This window comes from Phoxinus phoxinus (assembly GCF_949152265.1).
Source record: "Phoxinus phoxinus genome assembly, chromosome: 24".
Taxonomy (NCBI): Eukaryota; Metazoa; Chordata; class Actinopteri; order Cypriniformes; family Leuciscidae; genus Phoxinus; species Phoxinus phoxinus.
The window spans coordinates 5,710,492-5,728,446 of NC_136899.1; the positions used below are offsets into that span (position 1 = coordinate 5,710,492).

At 38.1% G+C, this 17,955-nt stretch overlaps 2 protein-coding genes across 4 annotated transcripts in view; both read left to right on the forward strand.

Moving 5' to 3' along the window:
• cubn (cubilin (intrinsic factor-cobalamin receptor)) overlaps positions 1-12,149 on the forward strand; it is a gene marked incomplete at its 5' end in the record, with an annotated part of 34,601 nt that extends 22,452 nt beyond the window's left edge. The window contains 30 exons of the mRNA XM_079602165.1: positions 65-246; positions 361-553; positions 657-854; positions 944-1,090; positions 1,188-1,378; positions 1,502-1,670; positions 1,778-1,952; positions 2,038-2,216; positions 2,305-2,514; positions 2,605-2,745; positions 3,031-3,212; positions 3,379-3,550; positions 3,640-3,837; positions 3,976-4,125; positions 4,215-4,336; positions 4,447-4,672; positions 4,755-4,942; positions 5,056-5,212; positions 5,307-5,456; positions 5,578-5,766; positions 6,354-6,483; positions 7,206-7,423; positions 8,781-8,986; positions 9,063-9,225; positions 9,308-9,516; positions 9,826-9,970; positions 10,063-10,244; positions 10,759-10,924; positions 11,045-11,280; positions 11,847-12,149. Coding sequence (XP_079458291.1) covers positions 65-246; positions 361-553; positions 657-854; positions 944-1,090; positions 1,188-1,378; positions 1,502-1,670; positions 1,778-1,952; positions 2,038-2,216; positions 2,305-2,514; positions 2,605-2,745; positions 3,031-3,212; positions 3,379-3,550; positions 3,640-3,837; positions 3,976-4,125; positions 4,215-4,336; positions 4,447-4,672; positions 4,755-4,942; positions 5,056-5,212; positions 5,307-5,456; positions 5,578-5,766; positions 6,354-6,483; positions 7,206-7,423; positions 8,781-8,986; positions 9,063-9,225; positions 9,308-9,516; positions 9,826-9,970; positions 10,063-10,244; positions 10,759-10,924; positions 11,045-11,280; positions 11,847-11,954 — 5,282 coding nt within the window. The 3' untranslated portion in view covers positions 11,955-12,149. The remainder of the gene's footprint in view (positions 1-64; positions 247-360; positions 554-656; positions 855-943; positions 1,091-1,187; positions 1,379-1,501; positions 1,671-1,777; positions 1,953-2,037; positions 2,217-2,304; positions 2,515-2,604; positions 2,746-3,030; positions 3,213-3,378; positions 3,551-3,639; positions 3,838-3,975; positions 4,126-4,214; positions 4,337-4,446; positions 4,673-4,754; positions 4,943-5,055; positions 5,213-5,306; positions 5,457-5,577; positions 5,767-6,353; positions 6,484-7,205; positions 7,424-8,780; positions 8,987-9,062; positions 9,226-9,307; positions 9,517-9,825; positions 9,971-10,062; positions 10,245-10,758; positions 10,925-11,044; positions 11,281-11,846) is intronic.
• A 1,603-nt stretch (positions 12,150-13,752) lies between these two features.
• Positions 13,753-17,955, forward strand: part of rsu1 (Ras suppressor protein 1) — a 32,955-nt gene continuing 28,752 nt past the window's right edge. The window contains exons 1-3 of one of the 3 annotated variants that reach the window (XM_079602485.1): positions 13,753-13,983; positions 15,395-15,506; positions 15,748-15,798. In XM_079602485.1, coding sequence (XP_079458611.1) covers positions 13,966-13,983; positions 15,395-15,506; positions 15,748-15,798 — 181 coding nt within the window. In that variant the 5' untranslated portion in view covers positions 13,753-13,965. Of the gene's footprint in view, positions 13,984-15,030; positions 15,271-15,394; positions 15,507-15,747; positions 15,799-17,955 lie in introns of those variants that run through there. The other 2 variants (XM_079602486.1, XM_079602487.1) reach the window with 2 other exon arrangements.

Below are 17,955 nucleotides of genomic sequence, written 5' to 3' on the forward strand. Positions count from 1 at the left end.
GGTTGTACAAGGAAGTCTTTCTGGTTAAAATCTTCTGAAGTTTCTGAATTTTCTGCTTTCTCAGTGTATGGGAATGAGGTCACAGGCAGTTCAGGACAGATAGCCTCCCCTCTTTACCCACGCACCTACCCAAACAACGCAGATTACCGCTGGACCATCACAGTGAATTCAGATTCTCACGTAGAGATAAACTTCCTGGACATCGACATTGAGGACTTGTTCAATTGCAATTATGACAAGCTCAAGGTCTGCACTCTTATCTAAAATATAGTCATTAAATACTATATGGTTTAATAGAAAATAAAGTGTATGCAGGTAAATTATGTAGATTAAGTTGAAGTGGATGTTTTCCTTCCCTAGATATATGATGGTCCGAGCACCAGTGCTTTACTTCTGGGTGAGTTCTGCGGTCTGACTCTGCCCAACCCAGTAAGAAGTTCAGGCAGCACTTTAACTCTTGAGTTTAAATCTGATACTATCATTGGAGGGAAAGGCTTCCTCATCGAGTGGATGGCCGTTCAGGGCTCTGGTCCCTTGCCGACTATAGAACCAGGTTAGTTCCCCGAGGATTCTTCCTCTCAGATCTTGCTCAAATTTAGTAAAAACCTTACTGTATGATCTCAATTCACAATTGGCCACTATTTTTGTCTTTTCAGGAGCATGTGGAGGAACACTGATGACAGGAGACACTCCCAAGTTCTTATTCTCTCCTGGTTGGCCCGAGCTGTATCAGCATAACCTTGAGTGTTCATGGGTAATCCGGTCTCCCAGCTCTATCATTGAGTTTAATCTGCTCTTTCTGGACATGGAAGATGAGGTTTCATGTCTCCATGACAGTCTGGTCATCAGAGATGGTAATGCTTTTGTCATATGTCACTTCAACATAAATATCAACTTGAAGTTGACTTTAAATACTGAATCAAAGGTATGTTTTTCTCCTAAGGTGACACCAACTTGTCTCCACTGATTGCAAGGGTTTGTGGGCGACAACTGCCTGGCTCTCTGCATTCTACTGGTGATGCCATGTTCCTGCGATTCAGCTCTGACGGCAGCATTAATGGCAGGGGGTTCAATGCATCCTTTTCCAGAGGTGAGCAGCAAGTCCATTAACAAAATCAAAATATGTTGGATGTGCATAATACATTTAGTTGTACATTGAGCTATTTCTCTCATCCCTTCTCTGTCAGGTTGTGGTGGTTTCCTCCATGCAGACAGAGGAGTTCTAAGTTCTCCTCAGTATCCACAGAACTACAAGCGCAACCTGAATTGCAACTGGCAAATAATGGTCACCCCAGGGTTTAGAGTGTCTGTAACTTTCCAAAGTCCCTTCCAAATACAGGGTTATGGCAATCAGTGCAGCACAGGTGACTACTTGGAGGTGAGTGACTATAGGAGAAGGTGTAATCAAGGCACTTTTCCAAACAGAACCAGTATATTATACAAAGAGTCCTTTTTGTGTTTAAAGGGCCAAGTTTTAAATAGTTTGATCATTTTGTTTTAGTTACGGAATGGACCTGATGGCAACTCACCGACTCTATCAGGGCGTCTCTGTGGGTCCAATGCTCCATCCACATTTCAGACCACAGACAATGGCCTATATGCCCACTTTGTCTCTGATGATTCCAATGAGGGGAATGGCTTTAAATTGATATTCGAGGCCCACAGTTCAGGTGAATACTTTAGCAAATATCTATAATATACCAATTATTTTAGATTAATTTGATAATGAATGGAATTGATGAAAATAATACGAGTAAATCCTGATGTTTTTTTCCAGCTTGTGGTGGTCTCCTTGAGCTTAATGATGGAGATCCACCAGGATACATCACGTCTCCTAATTATCCATCAAACTACCCCACAAACATTGACTGTGTGTGGATAATCACTGTTCCCAATGGGGAGGCTGTACAACTCGACTTTGAGGATAATTTCTACATTGAGTCTCATACAGGGTATGTTCCATATGCTTTGAACAATCACATTTTTGGTACATATAACCATTTAACCATTTGAAGTGATTACAATCTTCTCTCCTAGATGTTTGTATGACTACATTGAGGTCCGTGATGGTCCCACATCAGACGCTGCTTTGATGGGCAGACTTTGTGGCAACACCCGCCCATCTACACAACATTCATCTGGCACTACCATGTATATACGATTCCGAACTGATGGCAGCGTCACACATGTTGGTTTCAAAGCCAAGTACTCCATTGGTAATCCATTCTGAATCCCCATAACATTCCAACCGTTTTTCTGATCTCAGTGTTTCAATGACTCAAAGAGTATTCTTTCTCTTCTTAGCTACATGTGGAGGTACCTACTACGGTCAGAGTGGTGTCATCAGAAGCCCCGGCTATCCGGACTCAAATTATCCAGACAATTCTAACTGCGAATGGTACCTGGAAGGTCCCATTGGACACTACCTGAGCCTTACCTACACTGCCCTTGACCTGCAGAGCTCCTCTGATTGTAACAACGACTATGTGGAAATACGTGAATACAATGCCTCAGGTTTGGGTTCTCCTTGCACAAATGAGAGTTGAGTTTTTTTTATGTAATTTTTTTAACGAGGGTAATAATCTAACTTTTTCTTTTCACCAGGTCGCCTGTTGGGGAAACACTGTGGAAACAGCCTTCCATCTCCCCTGGATACTGGAGACAGTTTTGCCTATGTAAAGTTTGTCAGTGATGGCAGTGGGAATGCTGCTGGGTTTAGTTTATCGTTTGAAGCCAGTGTTGAAGGCAAGTGTGTTTAAATTCTTACATTGTCTGGTTAGGGTCATATAGTTTAGTGGTTGAAGACCAGGACTGGTTACCAGAATGTTGCTGGTTCAATCCCTAGAAGGTAAAATCTATGAAAAAAACGTGACCTTGAGCAAGACACTTAACCCTCATGTTGCACCAGAGGAATTGTGCTTGCAAAAATTTTAAATAAGTTGTTTTGGATAAAAGATGATTGCTTACAAAGTTATGCTGTTGGTTATAGAGCAGTTCCATGGGTAACTGGTGACATTGTTCCTCTTGTAGAGTGTGGAGGGGATCTGAATGCAGCATTTGGGACCATATCATCTCCCAACTACCCCAATCTGTACCCCCACAGCCGAATTTGCCGCTGGAGAATCACTGTTCCTCAAGGTCGTAGGGTCACTCTTACAATCAATGACCTGAGGCTGGAGGACCATGGGACCTGTTTGTTTGACTTTGTGGAGGTGAGGCAATGTGTATGTTTTAGAGGTGCCAAAGTTAGATCATGCAAAATGGCACAGTGGAGTTTATACATTGTTTTTTAATTAGTCATTCATACCATATATTGCTTTCTCTGAATATTGTTAATTTCAGTGCTGTAACACCCTGTTTTGACTCTTGGGTTGATAGGTCCTAAATGGTCTGACACCCAGTGCCCCACATTTGGGTCGTTTATGTGGTACAGTCCCAGCTGGTACCCAGCTGAAATCTTCTGGGAATACAATGACTGTAATCTTCAGCACTGATTCATCTGTATCTAATGGTGGATTCACAGCAGATTACTCCTCAGAGGAGGCAGCAGGTGAGAGAGAAGAACTGATTTTTTTTGTTTGTATTGTTTGTTTGTTTTGGGGACCTGATTTTATTGATGTATATTTGCCCTTTTTGTAGTGTGTGGTGGGATACTCAGTGAGCCTGGAAACTTCACCTCACCTGACTTTGGCAATGGAAACTACAGCAACAACCTGAACTGTGAATGGCTGATCCAGAACCCACATCATTTGAATTCCTCCATTGTGGTTATTATAGACGAGCTCCATCTAGAGCATCACCAGACCTGTCAGTGGGACTACTTGGAGTTCAGATTGGGTAAGATTTTCCAAATACACAAAGAGAGACACAACACTCTATACAATGTCCAATGTACCATTTACAGTAGTTTGAGTCTGTAAGCTGCTGCTGATAAGCAAACATGTATGCCATGTTTTGTCTGTTCCTCTAATGCAGGAGATGCAAATGGAGAGCTTTTGGCTCGTTTTTGTGGTCAGTCCCCTCCTATAGTCCCCATAGTAGTGTCCACCCCTGAACTCTGGGTTTACTTCCGGTCGGATGAAGCTGTGGGTGATCTGGGCTTCAAAGCCACGTATTACTTTTCAGGTATCATCCATCAATCAGTGGCACTTAAACAGATGGATCTCAACTCTTTAAAATTCTGCATAAGCTCAGCTGACTTTGACTTTTCTCAGAATGTGGAGGGTCACAAAGTGGAGAGGGAGGTGTCATCTCTAGCCCTGGATATCCCAACAACTACCCTAGCCCGAGCCGCTGTACTTGGCTTCTCGAGGCTCCGGTGGGCCATACTATCATTGTAAGTCACGATTGCTTCTTGGGTCTGTTTTTAATTTTTACTGTTTTCTTTAAACCCTAATATTGGTATTCTTCATTCATATAACATCATTTCCATGTATTATTGGATAGCTCACTTTTGCATACTTTGAAGTGGAGGAGCATAGCCAGTGCACCTGGGACTCAGTAACAATCTTCAATGGAGCCTCTTCAGGATCCCCCATTATTGGTCAATACTGTGGCCACAACTCTCCAGGAACTATCCAATCAGGCTCAAACAAATTAGTTGTGGTGTTCCTTGCTGATCATACAGTATCCAAGGGAGGATTTACTGCCACCTGGTCAACAGACTCATCAGGTATACAGTGCAAAAAGATATCCTGTGTGTACTTTCTGTAGACGTGTTACATTTAATCCTGAAATGTCTTTCTCTTCTTCAGGATGTGGAGGAACCATCCATGCTGATGCAGGCACCATCAAATCTCCCAATTATCCTCAGAATTTCCCAGCCAATATTGAATGTTCCTGGACCATCATCGCCCATGATGGAAACCATCTGGAAATGGGTTTTGCCAGTGACTTCCAGATCCCAGACTCAAGTGGACAGTGTCAAAACAGTTATATCAAGGTAACAAGATGACCTTTTAATAAGAAATCTTCTCTGATGTTGTATTTCATAAGAGCCATTTGGATCTGGTGGTTTATTTCTTTTTTTGTATTCTGCCTATGTTTATCTGACAGATGTGGTCTGACAACATACAGAATGATGAGAATCTCTTGGCCACTGGTTGTGGTACTACTGCCCCTGCTGTAGTCATTGCACCCCGAAATGTTATTACGACTCGTTTCCAGTCCTCAGAAACACCTGGCAAAGGCTTCTCTGCTGCATTCTACATTAGTGTGTATCATATGCTTGGTTTGCTCTTTACAGTTTTTCTTCGCCTGTCCATAATTCAAGTAATGTAATGTATCTACTTCACATCATCTTTTAGGTTGTGGGGCCAATTTCACAGCCCCAACTGGTCGTGTAGTTTCTCCAAACTACCCAAACCACTACCCTTCAGGCTCCAATTGTAATTACATAATCAATGCTGGAGATCAGACCGTGATTGTGCTCACTTTTAAAACGTTCCAGTTAGAGGGTATGCACTTCTTCAAAAGACACAAATTGTGTCATACATCTTAAGATAAGGGATCTAACAATAACTTAAAGAAAACAGTAGTTTCATAAGCGGAACAATCATGCCTTTCCATCTCCTCTAGCACACTCCACATGTACCTACGATGGTGTGAAGATCTACAGAGGCACGACCACCAGTAGTACTCCATTGGCTACTCTTTGTGGAAATACTATCCCAGGTGTCTTCACCACATTTGGACCAATGCTCATCAACTTCTACTCTGATTTTATAGTCAATGACAATGGCTTCCTGGCTGAATACAGAACCATACGTAAGCTTCAACCATGAAATAAGCTGTACATTTAATGCAATACTTTTTGGTTCTCTATACTATACTATCAGTAGTAAGAATACATTTTTGAATGGTTGTGTGTAGGTGTGTTATATTGTAGTTTGAATGTAACTCTGCTGATGTGGGTGTGGCTTAGATGGAGGTGTGGGTGGTGTGGGTGTGGCTTAGATGGAGGTGTGGGTGGTGTGGGTGTGGCTTGGATAGGTGCTAGATTAAGTTTGAATTGTTTGAGCCCAGAAATGTGGAATGAGAGGATGCTGGAATGACTGGAATGAGAGGACGCTGCACTTTTCAAACAATATGCAGGGATTTGGTAGAATATGCAAATATGCTAGAGAATCCCATTGCAGATTCCACTGTTACTTCCACAAACAAACTCATTCACCGTAAATAGTGCACAAAAGAAATGCACAGTCAAGTGCTCAAGTCCTCCAACACATGAAAAAGGCATTTTACATAATATACAGTAGGGCTTTTCTTACCAATTTCAGCCCCACATGTTGGTTTGTGTGATTCCTGTGTATATGGTACATGTATCAAAATGTGTATTTATGTGTTTTCAACAGCATGTGGTGGTGTGTTTAATGGTACTGCAGGGACGATCAGCAGTCCATCTCATTCTATCACCGACTACCATCACAATATCAACTGCACATACCACATTTATGTCCGTGACAACCGTATCATCGATCTCAAGTGAGTTTGAACTACTTCCTGTTAATAATGCAGACTATGAAAACATAATAAGTTTCAGAACAAAAAACTCCCCCCCCCCAGTTTACAAAAATAAGTGTTAAATGAAGAAAAGTCTGTCAAACCTTGTGTTGCTCCTGGCTATGTGAAGCACGTCCTGCTTTATTTCTTAAAGGTACAGCAGCAATAAATGCACCTCTTTTTTTTAAGGATCAGAAAGAGGGTGGAAAATGGTAATAGAAAATGTCCTGAATACCTGCTATAGATAAACCTATCTCGCTTATTTCATATCTTGTGGCAAGACCTGATAAAAAAAAATAAAAAAATAAAAAAAATCAAACTATTATTACTTATATTACTATTACTTAATATTTATATACCTTTGGTCTGCTCACTTCTCTGCTCCCAAATTGGAGCAGCAATACATTTTAAAAATCCTGCTAGGCATCCATCATGCCAGCTACAGTATGTTCCACCAGAGAGACAGATGCTCAGAAAGAAAAGTATTCTGGTATTGATCTTCTGTCTTTCCCTTTGTGCAGTAAACCCCACTGAGATGTTGTATTGATGCCAGACAGGAAGCCCCTTCACTTATAATCTGTCCCTAGGGGCTTTCTATCAGGGCAAACCCCCCTCTCCCATTATTGGCATCACTTTCTGAGAAACTAGACTGTTCTGCAGCATTTCCATATTGATCATTAACTGTATTTGTCCCTGTCCTATAGGTTCAACTCTTTCAGTCTAGAAGCCTCGTCGAACTGTCGCTTTGACTATGTGGCGGTGTACGATGGAGGGAGCACTCTGGCCCCACTAATGGGGACGTTTTGTGGACAGGAGCTGCCGCCCAACCTCAGGTCCTCATCCAATCAGCTGTTTCTCGAGTTTGTTACAGATTCATCCGTTGTGGCGGAGGGTTGGAGAGCAACCTACAGTGAGACTTTAGGTAATGTTTATCTTCTCGGTAAAGAAATCACGGTCCCACTTTATATTAAGTGGCTTTAAGTACTATGTACTTACATAGAAATTAATAATTTGATACAATGGACTTATTGTGTACATACATGTTTTTACATTGTACTTATATTTTTAAAATACCTGCATGTAATTACAGCTGTAATTAATGTATGTAATTACATTTGTAATTACACTGTTGACCCTTACAACTTAACCCACCCTTAAACTTAACCATACCAGCACACCTGTCCCTAACCTTACCCGTATCACACCGCAATAGCAGCAAAAGTGTTTTACAATAAAACATGAACATTGTACTTATTTTTCGATGTAAGTACATAGTACTTAAAGCCACTTAATATAAAGTGGGACCGAAATCACGTCTCATGCATCGGAAAATTTTTTATTTGCTCTTTTCCAAAAGGTAGTGAGCTGCCTTGCTATCTGCCTACATAGGCAACATCCTAACTGAAATAAAACCTCATAAGTGACTAAACTGAAACCCTCTACATGGCAACTCCAGTATTTTCAGTAATATCAGTATTTTTAGATATTACAATAGTTTTTTTAATGCATAAAAATAGAGCATGGTGGAGTATTTACATCCCAGTCCGACAAAGTGCTTGAGATTCCTTAAAATGCTATCTAGGCAGATCACCAGGATTGGGAACAGAGCTACTGTCTCATTATTATCTGATTCAAAAGACAGTATCTGACATGTTGACTCACATGTGCTACTTTGAGCTTGTTCCTTTATGGTTCTCATTTTGGAATAGAATGAAGAATGACGGAATGATTTCACAGAGAATCACAAAGACAAAGATCTCATTTAGAACTGAACAAAGTGTTCAGGGGTCATAAACAGTGCTCTTTGTGTAACAGCTTTGTGCTTTAAAGCTTCTGATGATCCTGTCACTTCAGGCTGACCAGGCTCTTTAAGAACTGAGTTGTAAACACTTTTGTAGCTCGTCTAGGGGTGTGTGAGTGAACCGCCCCGTCCTACAACCACCACTGTTGTTCTTTGTGAACAAGACAACTCATTCAGATCACAAAAGTCTGTCCCCTCACCACGACAGAAAACAAGACATAAGTCTTTATCGGCCAGTGCTGTCAAAGAGCCTTAGATAATAAAGTACTCCCAATTCTTTTGTTGGGAGAAAACATTGAAGAGTACATTAGCATATAGATGAATTCAAAGCTAACAAAAAAAGACAAAAACTCACATTTTGTCAGTTTTGTGGACTCTACTGCCACTTGCAGGGGGTTTCTTGAAAGCACATCTTTAAGTTGTTTCAAATCTCTCTCTCACTGTGTCTTTCCATCTCCTCATCCCTCGTTTTGTCCAGGTCCTCAGCAGGGTTGTGGCGGCTACCTGTCCTCCCCCACTGGAATGTTTGGTTCTCCTGATATTGACTTTAATGGGCAGTACGAGCCACGAATGGACTGTATGTGGATCATTGCTGTCGATGTCAATAAAAGCATTAACCTCACATTCACCACCTTTGAGCTTGAGGGCCCCACTGGAACCCTCTGCAGATATGATTATGTCACGGTAATAACTGTATAACATATAACATTTAAATTACAACGTCATTTGCAATACACTAAATATGTATTCCTATTTATAGATTTATGATGGTGACAGTGCTAATTATCCATTGATTGGCACGTTCTGTGGAGATGTAGTTCCTGTACCCTTCGTCTCGTCCAGCAACTTCCTGACCGTGCACTTCGTCACGGACGGCTCCGTTTCACGCCGCGGCTTCAATGCCACCTACAGCAGAGTGGACAGTAAGATTGGACTTTTTGTCCTTTGGCTTTGTCATTTAATGTTGAATCAGTCATGCTAAAGTGCTTTTTCACTGTTTTTTAGGTATTTGTGGAGGAGCATTCAATGCCACAGCATCGTCTCAGACCATCACATCCCCGTTTTATCCCAATGCCTACCCACCGTTCAGTTCTTGCCGCTGGGTGCTGGACGCTCCTTCTCAGGAGGTGGTGAAAGTGTCTGTTCAACAGTTTCAACTGGAGTCCAGCCAGAGCTGCACCAGCAACTTCCTGGAGTTTAAGGACTTCCCTGTGGTAAAACCCAATACTAGCTAACTAAAGCAATTTAGAATCTCTCCACAAGTCACAATGCAGGGTTATTTTAGTTTTGATGTAGTTTTATTCATATTTTAAATTAGCTTTTATTTTTATATTTTTAGTTTCCATGTGAATTTTAGTTTAATTTTTAGTCTTTTTTATTTATTTATTTATTTGATTGGTTTTTAGGTTTCATTTACTTATCATGTATCCTCAAGTGACTTACTGCTTTATTGAAGTTTGATAAAATTCAATCTTACAGCATGTTTAAAATCATTAAAACAATATTTGTTTCACCTCTATCAGGGAGATTATGGACAGTCTCATAAGTTCTGTGGCGTAGACTCACATGTGCCAGATTTCTACAGTTACGGCCGCACAATGCACATAACTTTCAAATCAGAAGCCTTCATGACTGGCAATGGATTCAGTCTTACCTATCAGGTGGCAGGTGAGTTTTCCGCTACGATTAGAAAACAAAGGGTTTTTGGTGTGATTATATTGTCATGTGTGTGTATATGTCTGTATGTGATCTTTCTGCAGGTTGCAGCAGGGTTTATGAACAGGAATACGGTTACTTGAAGAGCCCAGGCTGGCCTGACATATATCCTCATAATCTTGAATGCAACATTATACTGCAGGCCCCTCAGAACAGTGCCATCTCTCTGTTCTTCTCTAGTTTTGATGTGGAGAGTCATCCTTCCTGCAGCTTTGACTATCTTGAGGTGAGCATAAACATACTGAACCATCACCATATAAAAAAAAAAGTGAAGAAATAAAAGAAATGTTATTGCGTTCAAGTCATTTCGAAAAGATTGTTTCTTTAAGCTTCAAGTTTATGAGTAGGGAGGCTTTTCTGGAAGTAGAGTTTAAAAACCTTGCTGTATTTTTGTGTTTTCGAAATAAAGCTATAGTCATAACTTCATAAACATGACATCCCAACTCATAAATACGAATTTCCCAGGAGGACTTGAACGCCCCAGGTGATCAGATTAAAATGCTAATGTACTTTATACTACATACTTCACAGACCCAGTGTTAAGTGTACTAAAACCTAAACTATTAAAAATAGTTTTTGTTCATTGAAAAATAAAATAAAAATATTAGATGAAAACATAAACAACAAAAAAACATACAAAAATTAGAAATGTTACCTTGGCAAATAACTGAAATAAAATAAGTTGAAGTAGTAGAATTGTACTGTAGTTGTCTAATGTATATTTCTCTCTGCTGATGTAGGTCAGAAACGGCAGTACCGCCACAGCGCCTCTGTTAGGAAAGTACTGTGGAAGCACACTGCCAAATCCTGTCTTCCCGGGAGCCAACCAGCTCTTCCTACATTTCAAGAGTGACTTTACTACATCCCGCAATGGCTTTGAGATCACCTGGACTTCCTCTTCACAGGGTGAGAAACGCACCGCTTATTTATTTTGCAACGATTTCCTCAGTCCAATGCTGCTGCTGCTGAGAGTCCTGACTCCTAACTGTGTTCCGTGTGTGTGTGTGTCTGTGTGTGTGTGTCCAGGATGTGGAGGTGTGTTATATGGAGACCACGGCTCTTTTGCCAGTCCAAACTACCCTGGAACTTACGCCAACGGCACTTCTTGTGAGTGGGGAATCAGGGCTCCTAGTGGCAGAGTAGTGATAGTCACATTCAACCAGATCAGCATTGATGACCCAGGAGACTGCGAGAACAACTACTTGAAGATATATGACGGACCAGATGCCAATTCACCTGTTGTTGGGCCGTACTGTGGATCGGTATGTGTGCTTTTAGTGTGGTGATTGCAGACACATAGCACTTCTGTTAAGCATCTGTATTACTATGTCATACTGTATACTACCGTTCAAAAATTTGGGGTCAACCAGATTCTATTTTTCTTTTTTTAATAAATACTTGTATCCAGGACACATTCAATTTATCAAAAGTGATAGTAAAGATATTTAATATATAAATAAATGCTGTTCTTTTGAACTTTCTTTTCATCAAAGAATCCTGAGAAAAAAACACAAAATTATTAAGCAGCATTTTTTTTGTGGTAATAATATGAAATGTTTCTTGCAAATCAACATATTAGAATGATTTCTTAAGGATAATGTGACACTGAAGACTGGAGTAATGATGCTGAAAATTTGTTATTTTAAATTGTAATAATATTGTACAATATTACAGTTTTTACTGTATTTTTGATCAAATAAATGCAGACTTGGTGAGCATTAGAGATTTCTTTCAAAAGCATTAAAAAAACTTAACCCTAAACTTTTCAATGCTAGTGTATATACACAATTTTTCTATGGATATATAATTGTTCTTTGTTCTTTTGTAGGAGACAAATATCGCCCCTTTCAGAGCTTCTTCAAACCTTGTGTTTGTGAAATTCTCGGCCCAGTCTGCCGTTCTTCCGTCTGGGTTCAGACTCACATGGGGCAGCTGAGAAGAAATTCAAAAGAATAATTCACACAGAAATACGTGAACTCACTTAGCAGTCATAAACTGTCTCATTGAGTGAAGAATCGGCAAATCAAACATAAATAATATAATATGAATCCTCATTTGTAGATAATTGAATTTATGTACTGTATGTATTTTTTATGCTTTTTTGGAAAATAAAGATGTTTAATGTAGTTCTTATGTAATTGTAATCAATTTGCATACTTGCACTTGTTTCAAAAGCTGTGAATGTTTGGCAGTTTTTTAAGTGTTAAATATCGTTTTCACTGTCTGATATCCTCAGCTTCTCTCTGGACACGTTATACTCTACACACCAAACACACAGAGAGTGAAGAGGGAGATAAAAGCTGTCTGAGGAAGAAACAGACAGTGCTAATGTGTCTGTCTGCTCTGTAGAGGGAGACAGGCTTCAGCTTTCTTCATCATGCAATGCTTCTATATAGAGAAAGCAAACAAACATTTTCATCTAATCTTTCATTTCTTCCTTCTAAACGCTGCAAAATACTCCCATCAAGGTCAAAGAAAAGTGTCTGATCAACAGAAAAACAGAGCTTTGAGACATTACCATCTGGTATTAAGGCCTTTCTCACGATTTTCACAAACATTTTATAATAGTTTTCCCTTAACCTAACAAGGTCAAAGTTCATGAGAAGCTCAGTGTTTAAAAAAATGTGTTGACCTTGGAAACAGTGCAAGAAAATGGCCTCAGGAGACCATTACTGCAATGAGGGATTTATATTTTCTCGTTATATTACCGCAGATAAAAATTATAAAGATTATAATAAAATAAAATGATGCATATTAAAGATGACACTTTATATATATATATATCACCAATAATTCAACATGTATACAAATACAAATACTTATTTAACATTTTATATATTTATATATATAAAATGTTAAATAAGTATTGTATACATATTTGTATACATGTTGAATTATTGGTGATTTTATGAATGTTAGCATTTGTTGTAAGTTTTAAAATCATTAATAGGTGTTATTTTCATTATACAATATATAATCATACATACATTATAATATATATATATATTATATATAATTTCTTTATTTTTATTATTATTTTGGGGTGAAATGTTTGTACATGTTCTTGACAGGTATTTGTGACATTTACCCTTTTAGAATAATTAAATTTTTAATATGATGGTAAAAAAATGACTGATATTAAGGTCATACGGTATATCAGAATAGTGCAGATGGATACAATAATGTGTATTCATTTTATATGATAACAAAAAATATATATTCATAATCAAAGATCAACCAAATGGATTTAGTGGATTTATCAAATGTTACCTTTAAAAAATAATAATAATAATTGACAAACCATCAAATCCACATTCATTCTGCACATACAACAGCTCATGTTGACTAATATGCTGGTGGTCTGCTCTGCTGTATACAGTTCCTGAGGCATATTTTGAGACCACCTCATAAATCATAAAGCAGATCACTCAGACATCCACATTCCCACCTCACTGCCCACTTTGGTCAAGTGTCAGTGCTCGCTCCTTTCTGTAAATTATAATAAAATACACACCTCCCCGTGCCCTCATGCCATGTCTGAATGTGTCCGCTCTCCATTGGCTTCTGGCCGAGGGTGTTGGTTAAAGATTTTACAACATAAACAAGCTTTGCCCCTGGAATCCAGAACTCCCGCTCTGCAAAGCAAAGTTCAACCATGCTGAAGCATCTGTTGCCACTCACCAAATATAATCAAGCGAGCCTATAAATAGAGCCACTGTTTGTCAGTCCCCAATAGAAATGATCAACCCTGCAAGAACCAGACACAGACCGAGAGACAGGCAAAGGAAGGACCGAGCCCAGACCCAGATCCAGTCTGTTGATGGTTCCACCTGGGACCACAGGAACCCAAAGGAAAAGAGAAGTGTATCCATACCTCTGCCTCATGTAAGGAGGAGGAGACAGAGAAGACTCATATTGCTCTTCCACCTTGTGTAGACGTCTTAACAATGTGCCTCCCTTGGAAGGTAGGTGAGAGCCGGGGATCTGGGCGATAGACAACAGCTGCCCTCTCCAAGACACCTGCTGCTGGATTCACTAATGTTACGTTATTCAGATGGATGGATATTTTGAAGGGAAAGTGCTCTTTGCAACAGTTCCATTTAAGTATTTAAGTACAAGTTGGATGTTGGTAGCATTCCTTGTAAGGGATTTTCTCTATGTTAATTAATTATTATATAATCATTCATTTAACATTCAGAAACTCAGAAAATGACAAAAATTCAACATGTGTACAAATGTATATATATAATGTATACATTAAACATTTTATATAGCCTATATACATTCAACATTTATATTTTGATAATTTATAAGCCTATATATATATATATATATATATATATATATATATATATATATATATAGGCCTATAAATGATCAATATATATATAATGTATATATATATAGGCCTATAAGAGAAAGAAATATATTCCAAAAACATGAAGTGCATGGTTATGTCAGGGTTACATTACATGTGTGTGAGTTTGGATATGTTCTTAACAGGCTTTTGTGAGATTTACCCTTTCATAACACTAAATTTAATATAAAATCGTATATCCTAAATAATTTTATTTATAATAGCGTTGCTTTTAATACATAATGTGAATACATAATTGAATAATGTGAATAAAATAATATAAGATTAAAATAAAATAAGTCTATACCTCATTTAAAAACTATATTTAAAAATATATTTATCTATAATTCTATATAAATCATTCAATGTGTCATTGCCTTCAGATATGCTTATACAAGTTCCAATAGGCTATACTATTGTAAGTAATGTTTTGTTCTAAACAGACAGGTTAATAGCTAGCATTTATAACCAGGAACAAGTCAAACATTATTTTTGCATCAATAATATTGTGTGCGCCTCGATAGAACACTTTTCCCGTCTCTCCTACAAATTTCATTGATTGGCCGAAGGATACGCACTGTTGCAGCGGCGCGCGTTCTGATTGGACAGTTGTGTGCCTTTTTTCAACGATTCCACTCACTCTCTACAGCTGATTGGACAAAGGAACAGAATTCTGCTTGACATTCTTTTCCTTTCTCTCGACCCCGGAAATACCCTTTTAAGGAAGGAATGCGCGAGACTTTTACAGACATTCTATCAACTTCCGGTTGGGTGTGAGCGACTGTCTTGCTTTAAAAAGATCTGGTTTTACTGCCCGTAGGGCCTGGATATTTGTTGCCTTTTTTTTCTTTCATGCTTGCGTATTTTCCATACAGCTAGGTACATACTGAGTGAGGTCTTTATCTGATTTTAATGACTAGATTTGAACCACGATTTGAGGCCAAAGTGGCAAAACTCTATTCGTAAGATTCTCTGACTGCGTGTATTCGGTTCTTTTATTGGTTCATCTTTTCTTGTAGAAAATGTCAAAGTCCCTAAAAAAGATAGTGGAGGAGAGTCGTGAAAAGAATATCCCGGAGGTGGACATGTGTGACAGAGGAATATCAAACCTGCTGGATATTCCTGGATTGTGTGAGTCTGCTGTATTCAGTCTGGACAGTTTCTTTACAAGTTTAAAGTTTTATATTGTGCTAATGTTAATCAACTTTATGCTAATGTTAATTAGATTTGTTTACACTGTAAATATGTGGCTGTCAGTCATAGTATGTAATGTCTATTTACAAAATATGATTGCAGTAGGAGATTATTAGTGACGTCATCATGCAATGACATAAAGTAAACATTTCTTTTTTTCTTTTTCTTTTTTTTGTAGTCACCTTGTCCAACATAACCCAACTGGTCCTAAGCCACAACAAGCTGAGTGGTAAGTTCTTGTCTCAAGAGAATTTTCTTTTTTTGTTTTATTTTTTGTTTTAATTTTGACATATTACATACTCATATTTACAGATAACGCTTTACGTCTTTGAGAGATGGTTAAAGTTCTGTAAATTTTATAGCATGGCTTTCTAAATTGGAGTTAGTAATGGTTACTAAGGCAAATCTCTGGGTCTTTTGGAATTGCAACTTATTTCCCAAGTAGAAATCCAATAGGAAACAACCAAGTAAAAAAAAAGTTCCAAATGATAGGGGAGTCCCTATGTAAATTTGCTGATTTTTTTAAATTAAATCAGATAAACTATTATTTGCTTGATTTATTTGATATGCTTTTATTGCAGTTAATTAAGTTAGATAACAATTTTATTGCAGTATAGTAAACTTTTATAGCACAAGTGTACATTACAGGTTCATGAAGGCTGTAGAACTGGTTAACTCCACTAGAGGGCTGTCTTGTCTTTGTTGATCACTGGTTTGATTTTAGGTTCTGCTCTCTTAAAGTACCACAATGATACAGTGAACAATAGTAGTATATGTAAAGTTAATCTTCATTGCAATTTGTGAACATGTCTTATCTTTTTTTCTTTTAAATGCGAGTTTAATAATAATCTTTGTAAGTTGAGAGTTATTAGGAGAAATAATGTTTGTATCTTGTTTTCCCCACCCACATAATCTTTGGGTCCATGGTAATCGCCCTAAACCATGTTCGCTCTCATCTGATCTGAACAGGAAGTGTTTGTTTGGGGATTTGTTTGTTTATGCAGGAATCGTTTCCCTTAATCTCCATGAAGATCCCAGTGTGATACTGCACATTTTTGTCAGGTACCGTCTGAAGTAATGATCAAAGCCTTTTAATATGATTTATAAGATTTGAAGATGAGGATATGACTCATTCCGTTACGGGTCACACCGCTTCTCTGAGGCTGATTAAATGAGGGAGAAAGTGAAACTTTATGGATACACAGTGGGGTCCAAAAGCCTGAGAGACCACAAGCAAAATGCTTTATATTATATTATATTATGTTATGTGATATTATAATTATACTCTGCTAGAATTGATCAAAGCCTTTTAATATGGTTATGATTTGAAGAGAAAATGACTCATTCCGTTACAGGTCACATCACATCTTTAGCCAGATTAAATGAGTGAGAAAATTAAACTTTATGGATACAGAGTGCGGCCCAATAACCTGAGACCACTAGAAAAATGCTTCTATTTTGCTTTTTAAAAATAAATGTGAAATGAATTAAAGGTATATTAAGAAAATTATTGTTATATTATCGAAATCTATAAATCTGAATAATCTATGTGGTCATAAATATGAATAAATTATTTCACAATATTAAACAAAAATAAATCTGTATCTTAACACCCCACCCCCCCCCCCCCCCCCAATACTTTTTAGGTTCAAAAATAGGGCTGGGTATCGATTCAGATGTTCCAATTCGATTCTCGATTGAATTCCGATTCTAAATTCGATTTCGATTCCCGATTCGACTCAATGAATATAGATTTAATACAAATCCTATATTTATTTATTTTTAAACGGTGAACATAAGTTTACGAGTGGTTAATTAATAAAAAGAAATAGAGCCACAAACCTGTATATGAAACTCTTTTTATTTTAGGTACTCTTGGGTACATTAAAACCCACCTTTAAATGCATACAATGAATAGACAGGATTTTGATGCAAGATGAAAAATTGATGCTGAGAATTAGACAAGTCAGAACAGTCGCATGCCTTGATCAATCAGGATCAGGTTATTTTATGTTTAAGATAAAACTAACATAAAATCTCACAGCATTAGCTGTACATGGAGGCTGCAACCCTATGAACACTGTAGGAAAACTAATACTGGCTTTTGGGTGATAGATATAAATAAATATGGGAATTTTTTTTTTTTTTTTTTATTTTTGGCCTTTGAGAATCGATTTTGAATCGACCACATTTTAAAAATCGAAAAATCGGCTTCATTGTATAGAAATAGGAAATAGTGTTTTTATACCCTTTCCCCCCCTGTGTATTCCACACCACTCTGCATTTTCTCCTCTGTTCCTCTCCTCTCTCTCATCCTGCCTACTTAAAGAGCAGAGACAGGGAATCTGCCATCTTTTGAACTTTTCAGGGTAGTCAGGAATTACAG